The 24919-nt window shown below is 35.7% G+C and overlaps 1 protein-coding gene across 1 annotated transcript in view; it reads right to left on the reverse strand.

Annotated features, from left to right (window-relative positions):
* Positions 1-24919, reverse strand: part of Vps45 (vacuolar protein sorting 45) — a 142738-nt gene that overhangs the window by 82761 nt on the left and 35058 nt on the right. Inside the window, exons 5-7 of the mRNA XM_090378827.1 lie at positions 19668-19805; positions 6154-6264; positions 4922-5056 (exon numbers count right to left, since the gene is read on the reverse strand). Of these exons, the coding sequence (XP_090234953.1) occupies positions 4922-5056; positions 6154-6264; positions 19668-19805 (384 nt within the window). The remainder of the gene's footprint in view (positions 1-4921; positions 5057-6153; positions 6265-19667; positions 19806-24919) is intronic.

Here is a 24919-nt window from a genome sequence, read left to right on the forward strand (position 1 = left end):
ACAGGGTGTTTCAAAAGTGATGGTCAATAATTTAAAGGTGAACTGTACAGACTACAACATGCAAAAAAAGCCTAGTAAACATGGATCCTTAAGTGAATCATTTTTGAGATATTGCAAATTTCTAGTTCGGATCCATCACTGACTTGTTTGTTTAGGTTAGGTTATGTTCATTCTCTCCCTTTCCCCTCTCTCAATGCTCTGAGACGTAGCAGGCATACTAGTACTTGTCAGTCTAGTCAACATGGAAAGAGGTTACAGTAACGAAGAGTATGCAGACATGCACTTCACGTATGGTAAAGCCAATGGCAGTGCACTCGAGGCTGCACGTTTGTACCAAAACACATTTCCCCACTGAAGGCAGCCCAACAGGCTCACATTCATCAGGGTATATCAACGCCTTGGAGAACATGGGTGCTTTGCACATGGAGTACGAGCAAGTAGGCCCAGAAACATAACACCTGATGTTGAGGAAAGGGTGTTAGAAAGAATAGAACAAAATCCAGGAATTTCAACAAGGAGAGTTGCTCTGCAAGAGCGTGTACTGAGTCACTGCAGTGTGTGGCGAATTTTACATCACCAATTACTGTACCCCTACCATATCCAGCATGTACAAGGTCTCAGCAATACAGACTACCCTCCCCCCAGAGTGCTCCCATAGTCAGTAGCGGATCTTAACAGAAAATATGCATTATCTCGAAAACAGTTCATTTGCGGCCTGATATTCACTGGGACTTTTTTGCTTATTTTAGTTTGTACTTTTCATCTTTAAATTACTGACCATCATTTTTGAACTCTGTATATATATAAAATATATATTAAAACAAATTTTATTTGTAACAGTACATAAGTATTGCACGTTTAATAATATTGTATTATCTAACAGAAATAACCTGATTCTTTTTTCGTTTTTTTTTTTTTATTTCCAAACCAGAAGCATTTTTCTAAATTTTTTGAAACAATATTATGATTGTCCTCCATATTTTTATAAAATTGATCCAAAAGTTTAGCTGCTTGAAGTGCTTCAATAAGAGTGAAGTTTCAGTTCTATATCTTCATCTCCACCTGTTCACTCATTTGATTCTTCACTTTATCCGTTAAAATTTTCAATGTGATTATGTAATCATTAATCACAACATAAGTGTCTATATTGTGCTGATTTAAATCAGTGTGATTTGTTTTGCAAATACATTCTGATAAAAGCAAGTCTTCCATGTTAGCGTCAGTTCAATAGAATCAGTTCTAAGAGTTTCTGTACTAAATATTACATGGTGAATCTTACAGATGGCCATCTTAGATACTCTGTTCCACTCCTTTTTTACTGCATCCAGTAAAATTATTGTGCAACTTTCCTCTTTCAAAAGAGGCAATCATTTTAAGCAAAATTAATTTTCAAAAATCAGATTCGAAGCTTCACATAACAGCTTGATCCATGGGTTGTAAAATGATTGTGATTTCTGAAAGAAATACAAGTTTCATATTTTTTTTATCTTGTTTTCATCTACTTTGTGTGCTGTACAAGTTCCCAAAAGAAGTAGAATTTTTCAATCATATCTCTAACTCACAAGCCCACTGAAGCAACTCAGATTTAAACAAGGCTGATGTCATCCAAGCTTTTTTTATTTGAACTATATCAAACAGGTACCTTCATAACATTTTTGAAACATGGCAGATTTTTAAACTTTCATACAACAAAAACTTCTTCCTTTTCTATGCCATTCAAATTTGCACAAACTAAGACTGATTCGATATCTTGATACTTTACTGCCTACGTATTTTTCATCCCTGACTTTTAACATTCTGTCAGGAGATCATTAAAAACAGAGTTCTGTTTCATCTACATTAAAAATATCCTTGTACACATATCCTTCATGCACTTTGAGCCACACTGAATTTAATCACTCCAGAATGGTTGTATTGTTCATATCTTTTGCTTTATCTATAACTTTTCAAAAACATAACTTAAATTGTGTATCCAGCCAAAGGAACATGTAAAGTTCTCATTTCCAAATAATTTGGCAAAATGCTCAGTAATCATTAAAAGTGAGCCCCTTACTAAGTTATTTTCATTCCTTTACTGTTTAAGCCACTTTAAATAAGCCTCAATGACATTAGAATGTTTGGGTTTTTGTATGCATTTCATTTTGTTACCATTCTTTTTAAATAAATTCTCCAAGTGCATGTAGCAGCATTAAAACATAGCCCACTTTGACCTCTCAGACCATCTTTAAAGGCTCTTAAAGTCATCCCGAGGGAGCGCTGCTTGGCACTGATCATTAACGACTCTACCAATCTTTATGTCATCTGCAAAATTTTTAAATCGTGCCTTCTATCCCTTCAATGATAACATTTATGAAAATGAGAAACAACAGTAGTCCAAGAACCGATCCTTGAGGAACCCCACTCCTGACATTACGCCAATCTGAAGAATATCCATTAACCACAACTGTATGCCGTAAAGTGGAGGAGAGATTGTTGAGGATAAACATAAAAAAGGCACCTGGGGTGGATGGGATCTATCCAGTTATATTAAAGGAGGCAGCAAAGAAAGTATGCAAACCCCTAGCCATAATTATGAGAGCTTCTTTGGACTCAGGGGAGGTACCCATAGACTGGAGATGTGCAAATGTAACCCCAATTCACAAAGGAGGATCAAAGGCTGACACAAGTAATTATAGACCTGTTAGTTTAACTTCTGTTCCAGGTAAATTAATGGAGGCACTGGTTAAAGAAGCACTGCAGGATCATCTAAACAAGAATTCAGTTATAGCTCAGACGCAGCATGGTTTTGTTAAGGGCAGGTCTTGCCTGACCAATTTGATTGGATACTATGATGTAGTCACAAAAGAACTGGATGCAGGGAATAACTTTGATATTATATATTTGGATCTTAGAAAGGCTTTTGATACTGTTGCACATGGAAGACTGCTGCACAAATTGGAGCAGTGTGGCATTGGAGGCAAATTGCTGCTATGGATAAGGGGATGGTTGAGTGGCAGAAGACAGAGAGTGGTAATCAATGGACACTGCTCAACGTGGACTAATGTTATTAGTGGAGTTCCTCAAGGTTCAGTGTTGGGTCCGTTGTTGTTTTCGGTGTTTATGAATGATATTGATGATGGGATATCAAGTTTAATGTCTAAGTTTGCAGATGATACAAAGGTTGGCAGGGTCGTTAAGGACACTACTGACGCTATGCTGCTGCAACAGGATCTGGAAAGGTTGAACAGATGGGCTGAGAGGTGGCAAATGAAGTTTCACATTGACAAATGTAAAGTACTACATATGGGTAACAGTAACCCCAGAGCAATGTATCAACTCTGCGGTACTACACTGACAGTGGTGGAGAATGAAAAGGACCTGGGGGTAATTGTGCAGGCAGATATGAAGTTCTCTGAGCAGTGCAGACGAGCTGCAAGAGTAGCTCATGGTGTCTTGTCAATGATATACAGGAATTTTTCTAGCAGGGATAAGGAGGTGATTATTCCCTTGTATAAGGCAATGGTTAGGCCACATCTTGAGTACTGTATACAGGTCTGGAGGCCTCATTTCAAGAAGGATGTAGAGCTGCTGGAACGGGTACAGAGAAGGGCAACAAGATTAGTAAATGGAACAAAGGATTGCTCTTACGAAGAAAGGCTTAAGTTTTGCAAATTACAGAGTCTGGAGACTAGGCACCGGCGAGGTGATCTGATAGAGGTGTATAAGGCTTTGAATGGTTTGAGCATGCTCAATGCCAATGGGATTCTTCATCTTTCTCAGAATAATCACCTCAGAGGGCATAAATTCAAATTGAGGAAGGACGGATGTCGGATAGATGTGCGGAAATTTGCCAGCGGGTGGTTGGTTGGTGGAACCGACTTCCATCACTTATTGTTGAAGTTGATAGCCTAAACAAATTTAAAGCTCAACTGGACAGGTATTTCGAACGAACGGAGGGGTGAAATGGGAGAGGGTTTTTTTTTTTTTTTTGGCTGATGCTGAATAAGCTTGCTTTCTTGCATCATATGCCTCTACTAATGCTAATGCTAATGCCTTCTGCCCTGCAGCCATCGAGCAATCCAACTTAGAATCTTACCAGTAATCCCAACCTGTTCAAGCATAAATTGAAGGAAGAACTAGATAAACTGTTAGAGGAAGGTGGGCAGATGATATGGAAGGGGTTTTTTTTTTTTTTTTTTTGGCTGATGCTGTACAAGCTTGCTTTCCTTTTGCCACAAATAAGAGTGATGTCGCTTATGCCTGTAGGTTTTGGTTTCATGCCCTTCTACATAAGAAAGCTGAATATGCCTCTCACTTTCTTCACAGTTTGCTTTGCAGTGTAATAAAATAACAATGTAAACCTTTAACAGAAGAAGCAGAAATAATTTAAAAATCAGACTGAGTCTAATGCAGATTTTCCTGTAATAACATCCATCACTATGTGAAATTTGAAAAACTACGATAAAAAAGATGGTCAATTTATACGGCAAATATATACATATTGCTGTTCAGTTCAGTTGGAAGTTTGACATTACAGTCAAGGTATAAAATTTTGACAGGATGTTGCAACCAATCAAAATGGCACAGATTATGGAAATTTTTCTTAACTAACATAATAGTGATATTATAGCCAAGTTGTCATTATTTCTGATGTTGCTTTAACCAAGTTTGACTGTATATACTATATTTTCATTTCAATTATATTGTTTCTTTTCTTTTTTCTTATAAATGAAATAATCCAAACAAAATGTATATTATTCTCATCACTGTTAAATAAGGTCTAAGTCGAAGTTAGATACATGTACTAAAGAAAAGGGCCAGGTTTCGACACTTTTTATAAACCTCATCATTGCAAAATGTGAAAATTTAGGTCCATTGAACTTCATATTCACAAGATTTCTACTGCACTTACTAAAATAAAATTTTAAAAATAAAAACTCACTGTTGCATAAAATTCATCATGTTCAGGTGACATCACCACTTCTTGAAGATCTTTGGTAATACCTGGGACACTAGACAAGTTGACTCTGTTATTGTTGATTCCTAATAATTCATGAACCATTGCTTGGTATGTCCACTAAAAATACAAATGTACAATTAGTAATAATTTCTTTTATTTACCAAAAAAGATTAAAATGCTACTGGAAGAAAACAGATTTGTGCTTCAACATCTTGAATTAATAAACAATTTTTTTTTGGTCAGGAAGGGAGGTGGATTAACTTTTGACAAGCTATAATGTTTTAATAACTTAAGAAATTAACACCAAATTTCATCAATCAAAATTATCTTCTTGATTTCATTCTCAAAGCTAATTTCAGCAGTCATTCCACAGCAATGGCCTCTCAGTAATCAACTGGTAGGGCTGGTGCTTAGCTGCATTCAATTATTCCATCCATGTATTGTGTTATGAAATGAATATGCCATATTTTTAAAGTTGACAGCTCAATGAACATTGTCATATTCTTGAAAATCCAGACAATCAAATTCAAATTCTTTCATAAACTGTGATTTGTGTATATATGTTTTTTCCTTCTCTTATGCTGATGAAACCATCAGAATAGTTAGATTGTGGATTTATTAATAGATAATGACTTTGTATACTATGCTGATTCATATGGGGATAGATATATTCTTTACTGTGCAATATATCAATGCACCATGCGGATAGGGGGAAATTATTATAGTCAACTGATATAAGGGTACTTCCCTTATATCAACTGGCCATTCTAATATTAACCCCAAGTATGCAGCATGCAGATGAATAGGTATGCCACATCTAACAGCAGTTGTGCCACTGCAACTCATTGTGCAATACAATGCATGCATTTTAATTTGGAAATTTATGATCAATGAGCATTTCATATGAATTTTTTATGGAAAAAAATTAATAAAAATAAGAAATAAATAAGTGTTTCTTAAATGACTAACAAAATTTCAAGCTTTACTTCAGCAAAAGATCATTTCAAACTTAAATCCCTAAAACTTTTTTTTTTTTTATCATTGATCCCTAACACACTCTTGAAGTTTTGTAGGAAAGTTGTAAATCACCTTGTATATAAAATAAAATAGTTCTGAGCACACAGCAGCAATTATTTGACTGCTACTTAATTAAAAATGACTACTTTAATCTATCTAACTTAAGTCAAAATTTATCATAAAATAATTAATGATACCTGGTTTAGAAGTGGAGTTACAGCATCTCCTCGACGATCAAGGATAAGCAAAAGTGGAGGTACTTCCAACTGGCGGAAATCAAAAAGTCCTGCTTCTTTAATAATAGTTTGCTGAAACATTAAGAATTATTCTTTTAAATGTTCAGTTTAAATTTCTCATAGCTGTTATATGTTTTCTGAGTACTACCTTAATAAAAGTACAGTTATGTTCAGAATATTATCACAAAATAATATTCTGAACATAACTGCAATATATCATTGAAATCTGAACTGTCGGTTATCTGGAATAATTTGAACAGCTGATCTTTCTTCTTTTTTTTTTTTATGGTGTAAAGTAAATATGCATACACATGTAGAAGAGAACAGACATTCCAGAAAAGCTGTGACATTAGCAGCACTTATCAATTAACATGTGGAATAACAAGCAACTATCACCTTCCCACAACTTGCAGGAGTTTCCTCATGATAGAGTTGCCTGAAATTCTATTAGATACATCATTAGAAAACAGCATCTGATTTTAGTATAGAGCACCAGTGCACTTTAAAAAAAAATAAATAAATAAATTTTCTGTTTATACTCCGGCACGACAATCAAGTCAGTAGAGTTTACAATAAATCGTCAATACAAATATTTATCGTATTTAGTAGTCACGGGCTTGAACCCCGGTCCACTCAAGGAACGCGTGCTATGCACTCTCGCTCCTGACCACTGGGCTACGTCAGGCCTTTAGTAATACCATTAGAGCCTTTTTGAGCACTAAGTATCCTTGATGAGGAAAAAGGCAGGGAGGTTCTACTGCATGGCCAACAAATTCATCACACATAAGTCCAATTACATATCTCTGGGGCGATTTGCAGGACACTATTTCGTCAACAGAACCTGTGATAGAGATTTCAAAATACAGTAGGACTGTCGGTTATCCAGAATAATTTGAACAGCTGTTCTTTCTTCTTTTTTACAGTGTACAGTATGCCGTTTATAGTGATCATGTTTGCAAATTGAATTTTGATTCTAATAATCGAAAATCAACGAATATTATCCACAGGCTATAAAAATATATATATATATATAAAGCACAAATTTACCAAAAGTTTATTACCAGTTAAATGATATGTGAAAATCTGAACAATATTATCCACAGGTTAGAAAAATAAATTTATACTTACGTACATGTAATTACATAGCATAATTAATATACATATTAATTAAACATAACATTTTGAAATTTTCACTTATTTTAGATTGTTTTAAATTATTACTACAAAGTCTCTCTATAGATTTTTCAATATTGTATAACAGTCTATATTCACAATCACTTGCATCAGTTTCTTCAAACCCTGTCCTCAGGAGGACAGCTATAGCTTCACGAGTTTGCCGTTTTGTAAGTGGAATTCGTTTGGGTTCATCTTCATTTTCATCCTCCCCAGCAAAATTATCAGAAACAGACTGCACAATTTTTTCATCTATTAAAGCTGTAGTAACTTGTAGATCGGCATTTATATCCACACAGTTATTAAACTCCTATCCACCCATGTCTCCCCGCTTTTCGACATGATCAGTATCATGACTTAGCTAACCGTCATGAATAATTAATCCACATTTTTTTTTTTAAACAGTTACTAACACAGGTTTCGAAGACTTCATTCCAGGCGCTCATTGCCATATGAAGTGTATCTTGAACAGTTATCTGCTTTGGGATATTGGATGATGTTCCCAAACCATCATCTATAGACTGGATAATTTTTCACCTCATATCCAATCTATAAAATGTCTTAAAGGTTTTTATTATTTCCTGGTCGAGAGGATGAATCAGTGATGTGGTATTCGAAAGTATAAAAACTAATTTCATGGTTTTTGAAAGTTAACTTTGGATGAGCTGGGCAGTTGTCCAAAATCAATGCGATTTTTTTTGTTTTTCTTAACCAATTGCAGATCCCATTTATGAAGATAATCTTCAAATAAAAAAGCTGTCATCTAAGCATTGGCATATTCAACAGGCAGTTGTTTTACTCCTTTAAAACATCTATGTGATTTAAGCTTGCCTATAACTAACGGCTTTGTCTTGATTGTTCCGTCATGCTACACAGTAATGTAAGAACTGTAATCCTATCCTTGATCTTCTTTCCTCCAGAGAGGAATTTTTAAAGCTCATGCAATGGTCTAGGTTTATTTTGTTCGTTATTTGGTTTTTAGGAGCATTAGCAACTAAGGTCATATTGCTCTGAGAATAATGGTGGTCATTCCCTGACCTTTCCGCATCCTCCGTATTTGGTGGTCACGGGCTCGAACCACGGTCTAATCAAGAAGCGTGTGTTACGAACTGCTGCTCCCAGTGGTCTAGGATAGACCTGACAACTCTGTTTCACTTGTATTAAAAATGTCTTCAGGATTGTAAGTGCTTAACACAGTTTTCCAAGAGCTTTTCAACCAGCTGTCAGCTGCAGAAGAACCATTGGAATCCTGTTTTTCTCTATGAACAATATTATGCCTCTCCTTCCATTCTGCCAGCTATCTGTCCGTCGCCTTAAACTCTGTGTAGTTTTTCAGCCAAATCATTAGCTTTCTGAAGAAAAATGCTTCGATTGATTGGTGCATTAAATGAGCTAGCCTATTAGAACCAATTGAACACAGCTTCATCTACTGTTTGGCATTTCCCATCATGCTTCCTTTTTCTGGTTTTACTAATCACATTAGCATTTAATGTGTGACGTTTAATAATTTTGATAAAGATGACTCAGGCACCCTAATTTTACTGCTGCTTCCCCTTGAAGCATATTGCTAAATAAGTTTACTTTATCATATGTTTCTGTAAGTCATAATTTATCTTTTACACTCAAATTCACTTTTTTTGTTCACTGAAATTTTTTTATTATTTTTGGGGAGTAAAATTAAAAATACCATAAAAAAGATGTGTCAATCAATATTAAAGCACATGGAACGTGCAAGTGAGAAACAGAGTAAAAACTTTATGAAGTTTAGATATAAGAATGAAGAGTAGATTTTACACATTTCCACATGATTATGTAAAAAAGCACAGACAGAATTCCTGCTACCATATCTGTATTATGGCAAATGCAACAAGATCGAGTTTACTACCCATGTATAACAGGTTGTACAAACAAAAAAGCCCAATAAACCAACTGCAAATTGTTTTTACTGCTTTATGGTTGTGACCTCTAGAATTCTATGTGACCTTCAGAAATGTGCTTTAGAAAAATATCACAGAGGCTAATGGGTTTTCTCGAAAACCATAAGTAAATTTCAGTTCAGATTTAGTTTAGCTCCAGATTCGGTAAGAATAATATTGGCCTGAAACTGTGTGATTTATTATTTTTCTTAGTGTTTTACTGTAAAATGTCAATGAAAATAAAATGCATAGTTTTAACATCGCTACAAAAAAAAAGTAAATTATTAATAGAATTAGAAAGGATGAAAAATTTAGGAAATCTCGCCAAAGAGCTTAATGTGGGGACATTAACCATTTACGACATCAAGAAAAATTCCAATGCTATAACAGAATTTGTGTCAACTATGGATAGTGAAGGAGGATCTAGCAGTAAAAAAAAGACTTGGTCAAAACCTGAAAAATGCTGCTTTAGAGAGTGCACTTTATTTGTGGTTTCTTCAGAAGCGAAGTTTAGGTGAGCCAGTGTCTGAACCAATATTGTGTGAAAAAGCATTAGATTTTAATCAGAAATTAAAGAGGTAATGAAGATTAAGGCAAGTTCAGGTTGGCTGAAAAACTTTAAATTGAGACATGGTATATGTGAACTGGATATCCAAAGCAAGAAACTTTCTGCAGACGAATTGGCAGTGGCATCCTTTAAAAGGAAGTTTGCTTCAGTTATAGCAAATTACGAGAAAGAAAATGTTTATAATGTAGATGAGACGGGCTTATTATGGAAAGCATAACCGAGGAAAAACACTAGCCACAAAAAGAGAAATGTCCAGGTTTTAAGTTGAGAAAAGAACAAGTTACAGTTGCTATGTGTGCAAATGCTACTTGGATGCACAGATTGCCCGTGCTTGTTATCGGTAAATCAAAAAAACTGAGAGCATTTAAAAATCTTTCTGATTTTTTGTACAAAAATCAGAAAAATGTCTGGATGGATGTTTCTGTTATCCGAGACTCGTTTATAATTTTTTTCATTCTTGAAGTTAAAAAAAAAAAAAAAAGACAGAAAACCACAAAAAAAAAACTGGCAAAGTTTTACTTCTATTAGACAATGCACTTTCTCATCCATGTGTGAATGACATTAACAGCATTCCCACTAAATGCGACTTCTTTCATTCAAGCCTTTAGACCAAGGCAATTATTGAAACTTTTAAAAGGTTTTACAGAAAAAGGTTGTTATGACATTTGCTTCTTTCCGACAAAGATTTGAAAGGTATCATTTTGTTTTATAAAAATTTGAACATTTTGGAATCAGTTTTTATGATTGCAAAAGCGTGGGACAATGTTTTTGAACTAACACTTGCCCGTGGACGGCAAAAACTTTGGCCAGAGAATGATTCAGAAACAACATGTAGTGAAAATCAACCCAACTCACTCCTGAAAGAAGAATTTATTAAAATTCTTTCTGTCATTCCTGGATGCGAGGATTGTGATGAAAAAGACATGATGAATGGCTTTTATTGGATGCTCTCAATCAAGGGTTTCAAATGTTATCAGATGATGACATTGTCTCTGCTCATTTGAAAGAAGAAACTGCTGGGAATTATAGTGAAGAAAATCCAGGACCAACAAGTAGCAAAGCTACAGTGGCATTAGAAACAGCACTGAAATAGAAGAAAACCAGGAAGAATGGGTTATAACCAAATTGATGTTAAGGAACTTGAGAATTATCAGCAAAAAAAAAAAAAGTTACAATAAACGAAAAAAAAAATCATCGAACATTTTAAAAAATTTGCTTTAATTTTTTTCCCACAAAATTTGAAGTAAAATACCTCTCTGAATGTACATGCTTATGGAAATGTGCAAATTTAAGTTATTATTATTATTTTTTAAATTAAATAAATTTGGTTTTTTTTGCATGCAATTTAGTCTTTTTCTTTTACGTTCAATTATCCGGAAAATTTGGCTATCCAGAAGAGAGAGAAAAAAAATCTTTATTGTACACTATAGATACAATAATGTGCCTGCCACAGCTAGGAGGCCAGGGGCTTGACAAAGATATAGGGTAATATAAAAATATGTACAGTATAACAAAAAAAATAACATAACATTAAATTAACTTAAAAACATAGCATTAACCATTCAATAGATATGAGTATAAGGCAGATATACACCAAGATATGTACACGTTCATACGTACAAAGCACATATTTCAGAATATTCACAAAAGTCAGAATATTTCACAGTGGCAAATTGATGTTCGGTATAGCATTTTCTTGTGAAACAGTTCATCGATTTGCCTGTAACGTGACGTGACGTGCTGTTCTGCGCCTCATAGGAGATAGCAAGTGGAGATATCAGTAACAGTTGACATCAGGGGCCAAACAAAAGGGGAACAAGTTCGGCCAACGAGCGCCTGTAATTGCGATCCGAAGCGAATTTCAGGAGATCAACTCCGATCGTTAGCAGGGCTTGTATTGTAGGAAGTACTTGGCCAGGTAGGAATCTGTCACTGATCTTCAGCCTGTTCCGTTGTAGCTGAAGAAGAGGGGCGGCTCGTAAGGAAGGAAGTGGAACATGCCACTGACATATATCCCAGAAGTCAGGGGAGTTGATTTTGCCAACCAGCATTTTGACTGCGGTCACAGTTCTCCTCGTGCCGATTATTTGAGGCAGCCGCGGGGTTTGAAGTTGGTCGGCCACGCTGGTGGTCCTCTGTTGGGGGGCAAGTTGATGTTTGCGGGTTGCCCACTTCAGTATCCAGTATTCACTGGCGAGGATGGGCTTCATGAGAGAAGTTACTGCGGAGGCCCATATTTCAGAGGCATACAGAAAGGTAGGACACACAATGGTTTCCAGATATCTGATTGTGGTTCTTGCGTCTGAGTTAAGAAGATGTTGACAGGCAATCCAGAGCATTCGGCTCTCGCGTAGAACACATTCAATGTGACAGTTGAACCTAAGGTTTGGGTCAAAGGTTACACCGAGATCTTTGTGTTTAGTTACACTTGGAATAACTGCACCCTCCAGTGAGGGTTGTATGAATGTGGGACACTTCTTGAGAGAAAAAAACCATAATAACGGATTTTTGAGGCTTCAGTTTAAGACTGAAATGGTTGAGATGGCTACAGAAAGCTGTGATCTTATTACAGATTTCCGAGGTGATCACTCCTCTGTGGGCTGATGGTGGTATTTCTGTTAGGAACTTTATATCGTCGGCATAGATAATAACATCATCTCTGTTACACACAAACAGAATAAGGAGGGCGGTAAAAAGTAACCCTGATAAAATGCCACCTTGTGGCACACCTGCATTGATGGATCAGGTATAGGAGATGTTGCGATGATTGAGGTACACTGTTCTATTCTAAAGGAGTAAGTGCAGAAAAGCAAAAACATCACCTTTGATCCGAAAGTAATTAGTTAGAAGATTCAGAAGGGCTGAGATGTTCAGGCTATCAAAAGCAGAAGAGGTCTGACATCAATTATCCCGGATAATTGATGCTCTACTGTATCTCAAGTGGATTCGGACTGTCTGATCAGACCGCAATTCAACAAGTTCCTCTTGTTTGTTGTTTGTTTGTTATTTAGTTTTTAGGAGCATTAGCAACTAAGGCCATATTGCTCCGGGATATGCGGTGGTCATTCTCTGACCTTTCCACATCCTCCGTATTTGGTGGTGACAGGCTCAAACCCCGGTCTAATCTAGAAGCATGCTATGCACTGCTGCTCCTTCCCACCTGGCTACGGAGGCGCCTTTAGTTCCTCTTGTAAATCAATTTCAACATCAGCAACATTTACCTCAAATGGAATCAGCACCCAATCTGGGATGTTCAGTTCTAGTAGGTCCTTGAACCGAACTTGCATGTCTTCATAAATTTTTTTTAAATGATCAACATACACAATACAAACATCATCTTTTAAATTACTGCTAACTGAAGCAAGGTTTGGAAACTGGTCAAATGCACGGTGTGAGATATTAAGACTGTACAATTTGAATTTTCCTAGGAATGCATTAATGGCTTCTTTGCTAGGTATTAAATCACAATTATGTCCTTGCTGCAGCTTATTAAGAGAATTCAGTTTTTCAAACACATCTGAGAGGTAAAATATGTCTGTTTTCATGGCAACCAACTGTTTTCCAATCTCCTTTTCGTTTAGAAATGATACAATACTGTCCCAAAGGACGACGAAGACAAATGCCTTTAGACAACCATTGCACCTCTGTATGCAGTACAAGATGGTCAAATCCTTCTTCATTTTCAATACAAAATTTGCAAAAGAGACAATCTTGAAGAGCAGTAGTCTTAATGAGGTTGACAGCTTTTATTACAAGAGTTAAGGCTTCATGAAGACGTCCACTCACTCTCTTCGCCACCAGATGTTGGCGGTGAATCACGCAATGTATGCAAAATACTTTTGGCAATGCATTTTTTAAATGAGTGATAAACCCTCTGTACCTACCGACTATGGAAGGAGCACCATCAGTAGCACAAGCCATTAAATTTTCGAGTGGAATATTTTTTTCTCTAAAATAAGACTGGACTTCCTTAAATATTGTTTCACCTTTAGTATCTGTTTTGAGGAATCTTGCAAAAAGCATTTCCTCTCTGAGTTGATTATCATCCATACATCTTACATATGCCAATAAAAGTGCTTCATTGCCCATCAAAGTTGATTCGGGCACCTTCGTAGCCAGGTGGGCAGGAGCAGCAGTGCGTAGCACACGCTTCTTGTTCGAGCCCGTGACCACCAAATACGGAGGATGCAGAAAGGTCAGGGAATGACCACCGCATATCCCCGGAGAAATATGGCCTTAATTGCTAATGCTCCTAAAAACCAAATAACAAGATAACAACAATAAAGTTGATTCATCGAGTTGCACTGCAAACTGTTTCACTCGTAATTGTGCAATAAGTTGATTTTCTACATCTTCAGATATTTCATCAATGCGTCTGGATATTGTGTTATCGGTAATTTCACATGCATTTTTGTTTAACATTGTTGAAATTACAACTGATATCGAAGGCAAGATGACAGTTTCACCAATGCTATTGTGGCTTTCCAGATTTTGCTATTATTTTGCTGATTTCATATGATGCTAATAAACTGCTATCTTTATTGCTTGCTTGTTTACTAAAAATCTGATCCAATTTGTTTCTTCCTTGAAAATTGTCTCAGTTTTCGGAAATACTCCACTGATTTATTTTTATTTTCGCTGTGCCTTGTCTCCAAATGGTGACGAAGCTTACCTGGCTTCATGCTATCATTAGACAGCACAGTCATACATATAAGACACATTGGTTTTGTGATATTCTCTGGTGATTCAATAAAACCATACGACAGATATTCAGTCAAATATTGTCTCGTTTTCTTCTTTGCATGAGCCATGGGTAATCTGAAAACAATAATAATATTATTAACCTCAAATATTTAATGTTGGAAACGCTTGTAGGTACTAATGGAAACATAGTTCACTAGAACAATAACGTTCAATAACACAAACAATAGATTTCATCACGACGATGCCGATTACTCACTATAGAATGAAATGACTGCCTCTGACTGACTCTTTCTAGATTAGTCAGTGCTTAAATAATGTTTTCTTCTTCGAGAATTTTTTATGGAAAGAAATTTTTTTTTGCATCAACTAAAGAAGGTTCCAGAAAATACGAGTATCTTCTAACTGCGAATTTCTGGACTTTTCTATGACATCAGTTTATTTTATTATTTTATTTTTTTATTTATTTATATTTAACAAATTGTTTTATTTATAATATTTTATCATGAACCCCTTAGCTCACATTATGGACCCCTGAAATACAATTTTTTTTCTTGTGGACCCCTTCAAAATTTCTGTGGACCCCGGTTGGGAAACGCTGTTCTAGACAATATTTTTCCAGATAACTTAATAATATCAAGTTTTGAAACTAGTGGAAATACACTACATTTCTTTGTTGAAATGTTTTGTGGATTTTGCAAATATAGCAAAAGGGTTACCAATCCAACTTGTCTTCTTTCTTGAATTCGTACTTCTAAAGCATTTAATAATTTGGAACTAATTTCAGTCTTCAATTTTTTTAGTTCATTTAACAGAAATTCAAATATGCCTTCACTTGTTAATAAATTGGCATCTCGCCGCCCTAAGGTTTCAGCTGCTAGATGTACTGGTCACAACACTTTAAGAAGCTCCATGATTTTAGGATATTGAGCTTCATTCCATATATGAGAAGCACCAATATCTTTCAAAGCTAAAACAACACATTCTTTTAATGTTATGAATCTTTCAGTCATGGCTCTAAACTATTCCATCTCATTTGGCAGTCAAGAATCAGACTTAATTCCTTTCCTTTTTCTTGTTTTACATAATTCTGAAGGATGCTATCTCGTACGGGAGATTTTCTAAAGAATTTGCAAATTTTTCTAATTTGAGAAATTGATTGTTTGTAATTGTCAGACAACATAGGGAATCCACAGTCGTTATCTAGATCAAGAGAATTTAAAAAATCCTCGCCATAGTCATCTTCACACTCTACGTAATCTTCCAATTCCTCACTTTTAACATATACATCGGTTTCAGCAATTTCTTTATTTTTATATAACGCATCAGTAACTGCTAAGTGTATGGTGTGTGAATAGCATAGTTGATTAATTATAGGTGATAATTGGCCAAATTTTTTCATAACAGCGGCACCATCATTTGTCGCTGCAACTATGTCGGTTGCTAGATCCAAGTTAAAAATTTGTAGCCTCTCAGAAACTAATTCTAATGTTTTCTTAGCATCGCAGGAACTAGCTATTGGAACTAAGTCCAAATTAAAATCTTCCACAAAATGGTGTACGTTGACATTCAAATATCTGCGATTTCTTTTGCTAGTCCACTCATCTAAAGTTATAAAAAAAAATTTTCCCATTCTTCTTAATACAATCCAATTCATTTATAGTTTCACATTTGGCATTGTCATAAAACGTATAAATGAGATCCATTACTCGAGTGTTGTTTTTTGGTAATGAATATCCCCGTTGTTGCAAAGATTCTCGTATGAACGAGCTTGTTGTAATGCTATTAATGGATAATCCATCCATTGCAGCAAGTTTTGCTATAATTTCTTCTAATCTGCTCCTTTTTACGAAATTAAAAATACTGGCTTGTTTTTATGGGCAGGAGAAGGGTCCAGGTGTTTCTTGCTTGTTGATCATTTCTATTTTCTTGTCAATTATTATTTTATGAACTGCTTTCAGATGATTATGGAGACTGCTCGTAGATGAACCTTTGCAGCTCAACATTTTATTACCTGATTGCAGCATGCCTTGTCTTTTCCAACCTTTTTGAAATTATCCCAAACCTCCGACTTATTTGCAACATTTATTTTTTTGGTCTAAAAATCAAATGAAACATTTTAAATATTTTTATCAATGACATTAATATTTAATAATGAAAGAATGTTATATTATTAGAATAGACATTAATGTATTTATTTCTGTTGTTTTTGTTTTTACTAACTAAAACAAGAATAATAACAAGCAATAACAAACTTCCTATTCCTGCTTGGTAATGAATATCCCCGTTGTTGCAAAGACTCTCGTATGAACGAGCTTGTTGTAATGCTATTAATGGATAATCCATCCATTGCAGCAAGTTTTGCTATAATTTCTTCTAATCTGCTCCTTTTTACGAAATTAAAAATACTGGCTTGTTTTTATGGGCAGGAGAAGGGTCCAGGTGTTTCTTGCTTGTTGATCATTTCTATTTTCTTGTCAATTATTATTTTATGAACTGCTTTCAGATGATTATGGAGACTGCTCGTAGATGAACCTTTGCAGCTCAACATTTTATTACCTGATTGCAGCATGCCTTGTCTTTTCCAACCTTTTTGAAATTATCCCAAACCTCCGACTTATTTGCAACATTTATTTTTTTGGTCTAAAAATCAAATGAAACATTTTAAATATTTTTATCAATGACATTAATATTTAATAATGAAAGAATGTTATATTATTAGAATAGACATTAATATATTTATTTCTGTTGTTTTTGTTTTTACTAACTAAAACAAGAATAACAAGCAATAACAAACTTCCTATTCCTGCTTGTGATCAAACTCAAGTGAAAGGAGCTGTCGTGGTGCATTGTGTACTGGGTAGTACACAGGACTAAACTGGTCTGGTGGGGTGCACGTGAGCAACACAGCTGATGTCATCAGTCAGTCTGTGTGATGCCACATAGAATAGCATAATAGAATGTGTTTGTGGATTTGCACGTCAAACATTTGCCTGACTCATGAAAATTAGTTTTACTACAATATGCTTGTACCCGAGACGGTTTCAAGTCAAAATGTTTACGTTTTTAATTAAATAATTAATTAATTTTTACATATTAATTCTAGTATCTAAAACCAGTTTTTTAAATTTAAAAACCAGTTTTCGAATTTTAAAAATTTATCCAAAAAAAACTGTTTTTAAAAACTGACAAACCCTAAACATGAGTTTGTTATATGCTAATCTTCATGAACCTTCAAATCTTGTTGGTGTTTTAGGGAGTGATGATGCACAAGGCAGATGACCTGTTAACATAATGATCTTGTTAAGGCAAAAAACAAACCAGAGGATGGAAGTTTACCTAGAAGGTCTTTATTCCAAACCAAAGTCTAAAGTATCCGTCAGTAGCTGGGTGATGTAGGCAAAAGAATTCAATGCTATGTAACAGTGACATAATTCATGAAAGAAATTATTTAAAAAATAATGACAGGATATTAAAATGACAGAAGTAAGAGACAATAAATAATAACTGGAATGTAAAGATCTGTTTTTAGGTTGTATATAGGTAAAGTGCAGTGCAAAAAATGTGCCATAGAAGAAGTCAACAAAAGGCAAATAAAATGCAGTATTTAACACAGGACTTAGGAACAACTGGAAATGCTGCCAGGAACAAAAGACTTTCTGGTATTATAAAATGTTCAAAATTCAAAATGAACAAGAAAAAAAAAATCATCAATTGAAGCCCAACTAAAATGTATTTGACATAAGAGAAAATTTATCAAAATCATGAAAACAGGATGTCAATACATCAAGTTGTTGTTTATTTGTTATTTGGTTTTTAGGAGCATTAGCAATTAAGGCCATATTGCTCCAGGAATATGCAGTGGTCATTCCCTGACCTTTCCGCATCCTCCGTATTTGGTGGTCACGGGCTCGAACCCCGTCTAATCAAGAAGCATGTGCTACATGCTGCTGCTCCTTCCCACCTGGCTACGGAGGCACCCAAATACATCAAGTGTATGAGGAAAACATCAAGGGAAAAGAGAGAGAAGTAAAGAATTATAGCAAATGACTTCAGCAAGTGATCAGAATGTATAAATTTCATTTGCACTACAAGCAAATTTTCTTCTAATTTTAGACTTTTCAAAAGTCAATTTTTGGAACTTCTTTGCAATTATTGGGACATGGGAGGACACTCAATTACAGGCAGAAAGGAAGCAAAGTATTTAGATGCAACCAGTAGCCAACTGCTGAAACATGCAAGTTTTTCAATTGACATTTCACTTTCTATCAGCCAAAACAATAAGGAGAATAGTATTCAAAATGAGAGATGTCTAAAGTGCTGCAGAGGGCATTTTATTTTCAAAAAAATTTTAAAATACATGTTTTTATTGTGGATTTTTTATAGTTGTGTTCGTAATAGATTGAAAATAAAGGTACCATCAAAAAGTGAACATTTCAAATTATTTATTACCATAATTTTAAGATTATAAATGGGGTAAGTTCTTAACACATTTAACTAAGTGCACATGTGATACTCAAAAAATGCTGGCACTACCAGTTACAAATTAAAACAGAATGCACAATTAAAATTTTTATTACTAAGATTTCAATGATGTAACCAAATCAGGAGATAGCAGTCACTTGAATGTGTGAAAATTTAAAACTGAGAAGTCTCCTAATCCACCTGTTATGCTGCAATGAGCTTCTGTCACCTCCAAAAAACATCCTATGCACAAAAAAATTAAAATATGTCAAGTATTATTAATTTCAGCTAAAAGGTTTGTCAAAATATTCAATACTGAGAAGTGCATTAAACATTTTGAAAAATACTATGTGTTATCATCCTGAAGGGATTGTCATAATTTAACAATCAGAGTAAAGCAGAATCATTACTCTATCAGTAAATTTATCATCATTAAAGTACTGAAAATATAAAAAAAAATTATGCAGTGCAAAAGTAAAATTAAAAATATAAAAACAGATACCATGTGTATTTCTAATGCCATTCAAAGTTAAACGTTTTGGGAAATTTGTCCATTTAAATGACATGAATCAGTCTAAAAGTGGTGTTTTAATTTTATTTTGATAATTGTTTTCTTTAATTAAAGAATGGAAGGAGAATGTGCCAATAATCACCTTAATTTGTTCAGAAAGTCTTTTGGCTGGCTCTGAATGTGCCTGATAACGAATTATTGGACATTTCCTAAGGGCTAACAAAACAGCTGTAACACCCTGTACAGTTCTCTGAAGATGTATTGGATTCCAGAGGCTTCCCTTCAAAGAAATCAGTACGGAGTCAATATCTTTTACAGCCATTTAATATAATGCAGCAATGAAAAAATCAACATAAGAACATCTTTACTATAATCAACCTAAGTAAAATATTGCTGCTTATGAACAAAAACAATTTTTATGGTAAAATTTATATTATATATATATATATATATATATATATATATATATATATATATACACATATACTATCATTGAATTATATTAAATAAAGTTAAATTATAATAATAATAAAATGAATAAATAATTAAGCATTCATTAGAGGCAGCGACATGCAATTCCTCCATATGAAGCTGAAATACATCCATTATTTTAAATTAAATAAAACATAAGCCAGTAGTATGGCAAAAACTGTAGAGCGAAAATTAACATAAAAATAACCCAAATAATTTTCGCTCTACAGTTTTTGCCATACTACTGGCTTATGTTTTATTTAATTTAAAATAATGGATATATATATATATATATATATATATATATATATATATACACACACAGGGTGATTCAGGAGGAATAGTAAATATTTTGGGAGGTTACAGTATCAATTATTCTGAGTAAAAAAGTTCATATAAACATGTGTCCAATTCTCAATGGATACGGAGATACAGCTGTTTGAAACTGGTGCAAACAGCTCCCTGAATCAGATGTGACCAAGAAGTAGTTATAACCTGATGCTGTTTGGTGTTAGAAGTGTTGTTAAGAATGCCACACATCTTCACACATGCTGAATATACCAATATGGTATTTGTCTACAGTTTTTGTGATGAAAGTGCTACTGCTGCTTGTAGAAAATACCGTCAATGGTTTCCTAACCATAGAATACCAGATTCAAGAGCATTTACTAGTGTTTACACCAAACTGCACGAGACTGGTACAGTTCCCAGCACTCATAATTCTTCTGAACATGCAGAAGAAATACAAAATATGTTCTTCAGTCGGTAAAACACAGTCCTACTATTAGCACATGAAGAATTTCTACACGTATCATAGAAATTTTTCATGTGCTAATAGTAGGCAATTTCCAGACAAGAGTATGGCAAACATTACGTGAGCACGGCTTGTATCCATTTCACATACAGCAGGTGCAATACCTTCAACCAGGAAATGATGCCCAGCAATTAGAATTTTGTCAGTGGGTAAATGCTAACTGACAATTAATTCCATTAATACTGTTCAGCGATGAAGCTACTTTCACTCGTGATGATATTAACAACTCCCATAACTCTCATAGGTGGTCAGATGAAAATCTGCATGCCTGTAGAAACAAATTTTCAACATGTGGTGCAGTATCATTGACAATCAGTTGATTGGGCCTGTTGCATTACAAAATCTTCTTACAACATCTAAATTGAACTTTCCTTGAACGATGGATTGGCAGCAGTGGTCCTATTCATTGGCCACCAAGGTCTCCAGGCCTCACTCCATTAGATTTTTTTTTTTTTGGGAATGGATGAAAAGCACAGTATACAAAGAAAAGGTGAATATAAGAGAAATTGCTTGCTCGCATTTTAGATACTCTGTCTTCATAAAGAACACCAAGATGACCTCAGAAGAACAACACGTCATATTACCACAAGAGTTGCAAAGTGTATTTGAGGTTGGGGTGGGATTTTCAAACATTTATTGTGAACTCTAAAAAATTTTTCAATTATTTGTGTTTCATATCATTCAAAAAAGGCAATAAATACAAACAATAAGTCATTTATCATTTTTTAATACCTCTCATAATGGCTTTGTGTGTGCCAGTTTCAAACAGCTCTATCTTGGTCCTTGTGGTTGTCACAGACATTCTCTCAGATATGCCAGACAAGCTGTACTTGCTACCTGGGAATCTAAAACGCTGATGGAACTGATATTTGGGTGACACTCAAGTCAAGTGAACCCAATTTCGGCGAAGTCCGGACGGTCTGTGACAGCCAAATCCTTTGCTTGCACCTTCACGATGGTGGGACTGTTAGTAATCCTGGGTATAACCTCCATGCACAAGTACGTGGTGGGTGACCACCCAGGTGTGAACCAACGTAAGCAGGGGTCGAGGTGTGGTGCCCACACCACATGGAGGAACGCCACCCCTCTATGTTACCAGGCAATACTAGGTGGTAGACCACTCTCATCAACCAGTGAAATACCACCACTTTGCTTACTGGAGGCTTGAAGTGGTGGAACCCATGTTTAGTCTCTAGAGCTAAGTTCTGGTCAACCCTTCCCTATCTCTTCCATCATGCAGTATGATTGATGACTTTTGAAGTTATGATGAACGTCGTGGCTAGATCCAATATTCCTTACATTTCGAGGGTACAGCTCTAAAACGGTGTTCGCAGGCCGGCCGCTAGTTAGTAAACCGGCCCGAACCTATTGGTAACTCTCTAGGAGGCTTCCGGATCAGCTAGTGTATAATCTTGCTACCTCTACTCTGCCAGATAGTGATTGGAGGGAGTCCGAGTAGTGTGTATGCGGGGAGCATTGTCGAGGCCACGTTATGTCAAGGATCTAGGAATATTTTTACAATGTGTACGCAATTATCCAAAAATTTCATTACTTCATACAGCATGTCCCACCCACTTTTTTTTACTATTGAATACACTATGAATTGTCAAACTAATAGAGCAAGCTTATCTGCGAAAAGATCTAAACCTCCCAAGGACTTCCTAATTCATTTCACAAATATACGTGGTCTCAATACTAATCTCAACGATGTCCATTTCCATTTCCAGTCTGCCAAACCCCATGTCCTTTTTCTGACAGAATCTCAGTTATCAGTTGATTCAACTACAGCTCATCTCAGATGCCCAAATTATTCGCTGTATGATTCCTTTTGCCTCAAAGGTGGTACTTGTGCATATGTCCGTTCTGATATTCCCTGTCAGAGACTTGGCAATTTGGAATCTCTTCTCTTTGATCTTCTCTGGCTTAAAATCTCTCTACCTCATAGTGTCAAATTCATCTGTTGTCTCTACCATTCTCCCAACTCCACTAATCACTTGGAGCTCTTTGACTTCCTCTCTTTGCAACTTGACTTCCTCCAGTCCAACTTTTATAACAGTGAGGTAATTTTCCTTGGTGATTTTAATGTTCACAACTCCATCTGGCTTCCGTTTTCTAGTCACACCGACCCAGCGGGTCGAGATGCTGAGGCTCTTGCAATTACTAATGACCTAACACAGATTGTTCATTTACCTACAAGAATACCGGACAATCCTAATCATACAGCCAATACGCTTGATCTTTTTCTCTCAAACAATCCTCCTAAGTACACGGTCGAAGTGAGAGGTCCTTTAGGCACTTCAGATCACAACTTGGTGGTTGTCTCTTCTTCAATGGAACCTTTATCTCATGGCTATTCCCAACCTCGTGTTGTTTGGCATTACAAGAATGCAAAATGGGATGACATGCGAGACTTCTTTTCTTCTTTTCCTTGGTGGGATTACTGTTTCAAAACTTCTGATGTCAACGTTTGCTCAGATCGTGTCAGTGAAATCATTCTTGCAGGAATGGAATCCTTTATCCCACACTCCACTTTAAAATCTCGTCCTTTATCTAAACCTTAGTTTTCCAATAAATGTGCTAAGGCTGTCCAAGAGAAGAATGTTGCATATCGTAATTGGCTTGTTTCTAATTCTTCGGTTTCATTTTCTGCCAACACCAAAGCTCGCAACAATTGTAAAGCAGTTATTAATCAGTCCAAACTAAAGTTTGAACAGGCTAAGAGCAGAAAATTTGCTTCTTGCCCTAATGGTAGCCCAGCATTCTGGTCTCTTGCCAAAGCTATTGGCCGCAACTTTTGCCCATCTCTGCTCCCACCTCTGTCCAAACCAGATGGTCCTGTTGTCACTTCAGCCAAGGATAAAGCTGACCTGCTAGCAGCCCATTTTTCTTCCAGCTCATGTATTAATGATCTTGGAAAAACACCTCCCACCATTCCCAACACGCTCCATTCAATGCTTCCTGTGGTCTTCCGTCAAAAGGATATCAGAAGGATTTTGAAGAATCTTGATGCTAAGAAAGCTCCAGGTCCTGATGGTATTTCTCCACTTGTTCTCAAAACCTGTGCTCCTGAACTTACTCCTATTCTTTGCCGCCTTTTTTCACTTTCTTATTCCAAAGGTGTTTTTCCTTCTGCTTGGAAATTTGCTCGTATCCAGCCAGTTCCTAAAAAGGGTGACAAATCCCTCCCATCCAATTATCGTCCCATTGCAATTACTTCTAAAGTAATGGAGAAATCAATTAACCGCCAACTCTTAAACTACCTAGAAACCTTCCATCTGATCAACGATCGCCAGTATGGATTCCATCAGTGTCGATCCACTGGTGATATTCTGGCTTATGTTACCCATTTATGGACTAATTCAATGGAAAGGTTCGGTGAAACACAAGTAGTTGCTCTTGACATCTCAAAGGCCTTTGATCGTGTTTGGCATAAAGGTCTTCTAAACAAGCATCCATCTTATTGTTTGCCCACTGTTTTTTGTAATTGGTTATCCAGTTTTCTTTCTGATTGCTCACTGAGGGTGATGGTAGATGGTTCTCTGTCTTCTAACTTCTCCACTAATGCCGGTGTCCCCCAAGGTTCAGTTCTTTCCCCCATTCTTTTCCTCTTGTATATAACCTTCTTCCATTGACTGGAAATCCTATCCATAGTTTTGACGATGATAGCACATTGCATTCAACTTTTCATTTTGAGAAACCTTGTCCTGCTCAATCAGCTTCAACTTCTCGAAAATCTGCTACCAATTCCTTAAATGCCGATCTTCAGGTAATTCTCCAGTGGGGAAAAGACAACTTAGTTGATTTCAACCCTTCTAAAACTCAGTCTTGTCTTATATTTCGCAAAAAAGGATTCTTCTGCTCCTATGCTTATGTTTAGTGACACTGATTTCTAGGCAAAATGATATATCTCTTTTGGGGATTACCCTGACTTCTAATATCTGTTGGCACAAGCACATTACAAATATTGCTTCCTCTGCATCTAAAAAACTTGGTTTTCTTTTTCGCTCTCAACGTTACTTTTCTTCCAAACAGCTGCTCACTCTGTATAAATCGCAAAACCCGCCCTGCCATGGAATACTGTTCCCACATCTGGGGTGGTGCCCCCAAAA

Source organism: Mastigoproctus giganteus, chromosome 1, assembly GCF_048544385.1.
Source record: "Mastigoproctus giganteus isolate SK-2022 chromosome 1, ASM4854438v1, whole genome shotgun sequence".
In the NCBI taxonomy this organism is placed as follows: Eukaryota; Metazoa; Arthropoda; class Arachnida; order Uropygi; family Thelyphonidae; genus Mastigoproctus; species Mastigoproctus giganteus.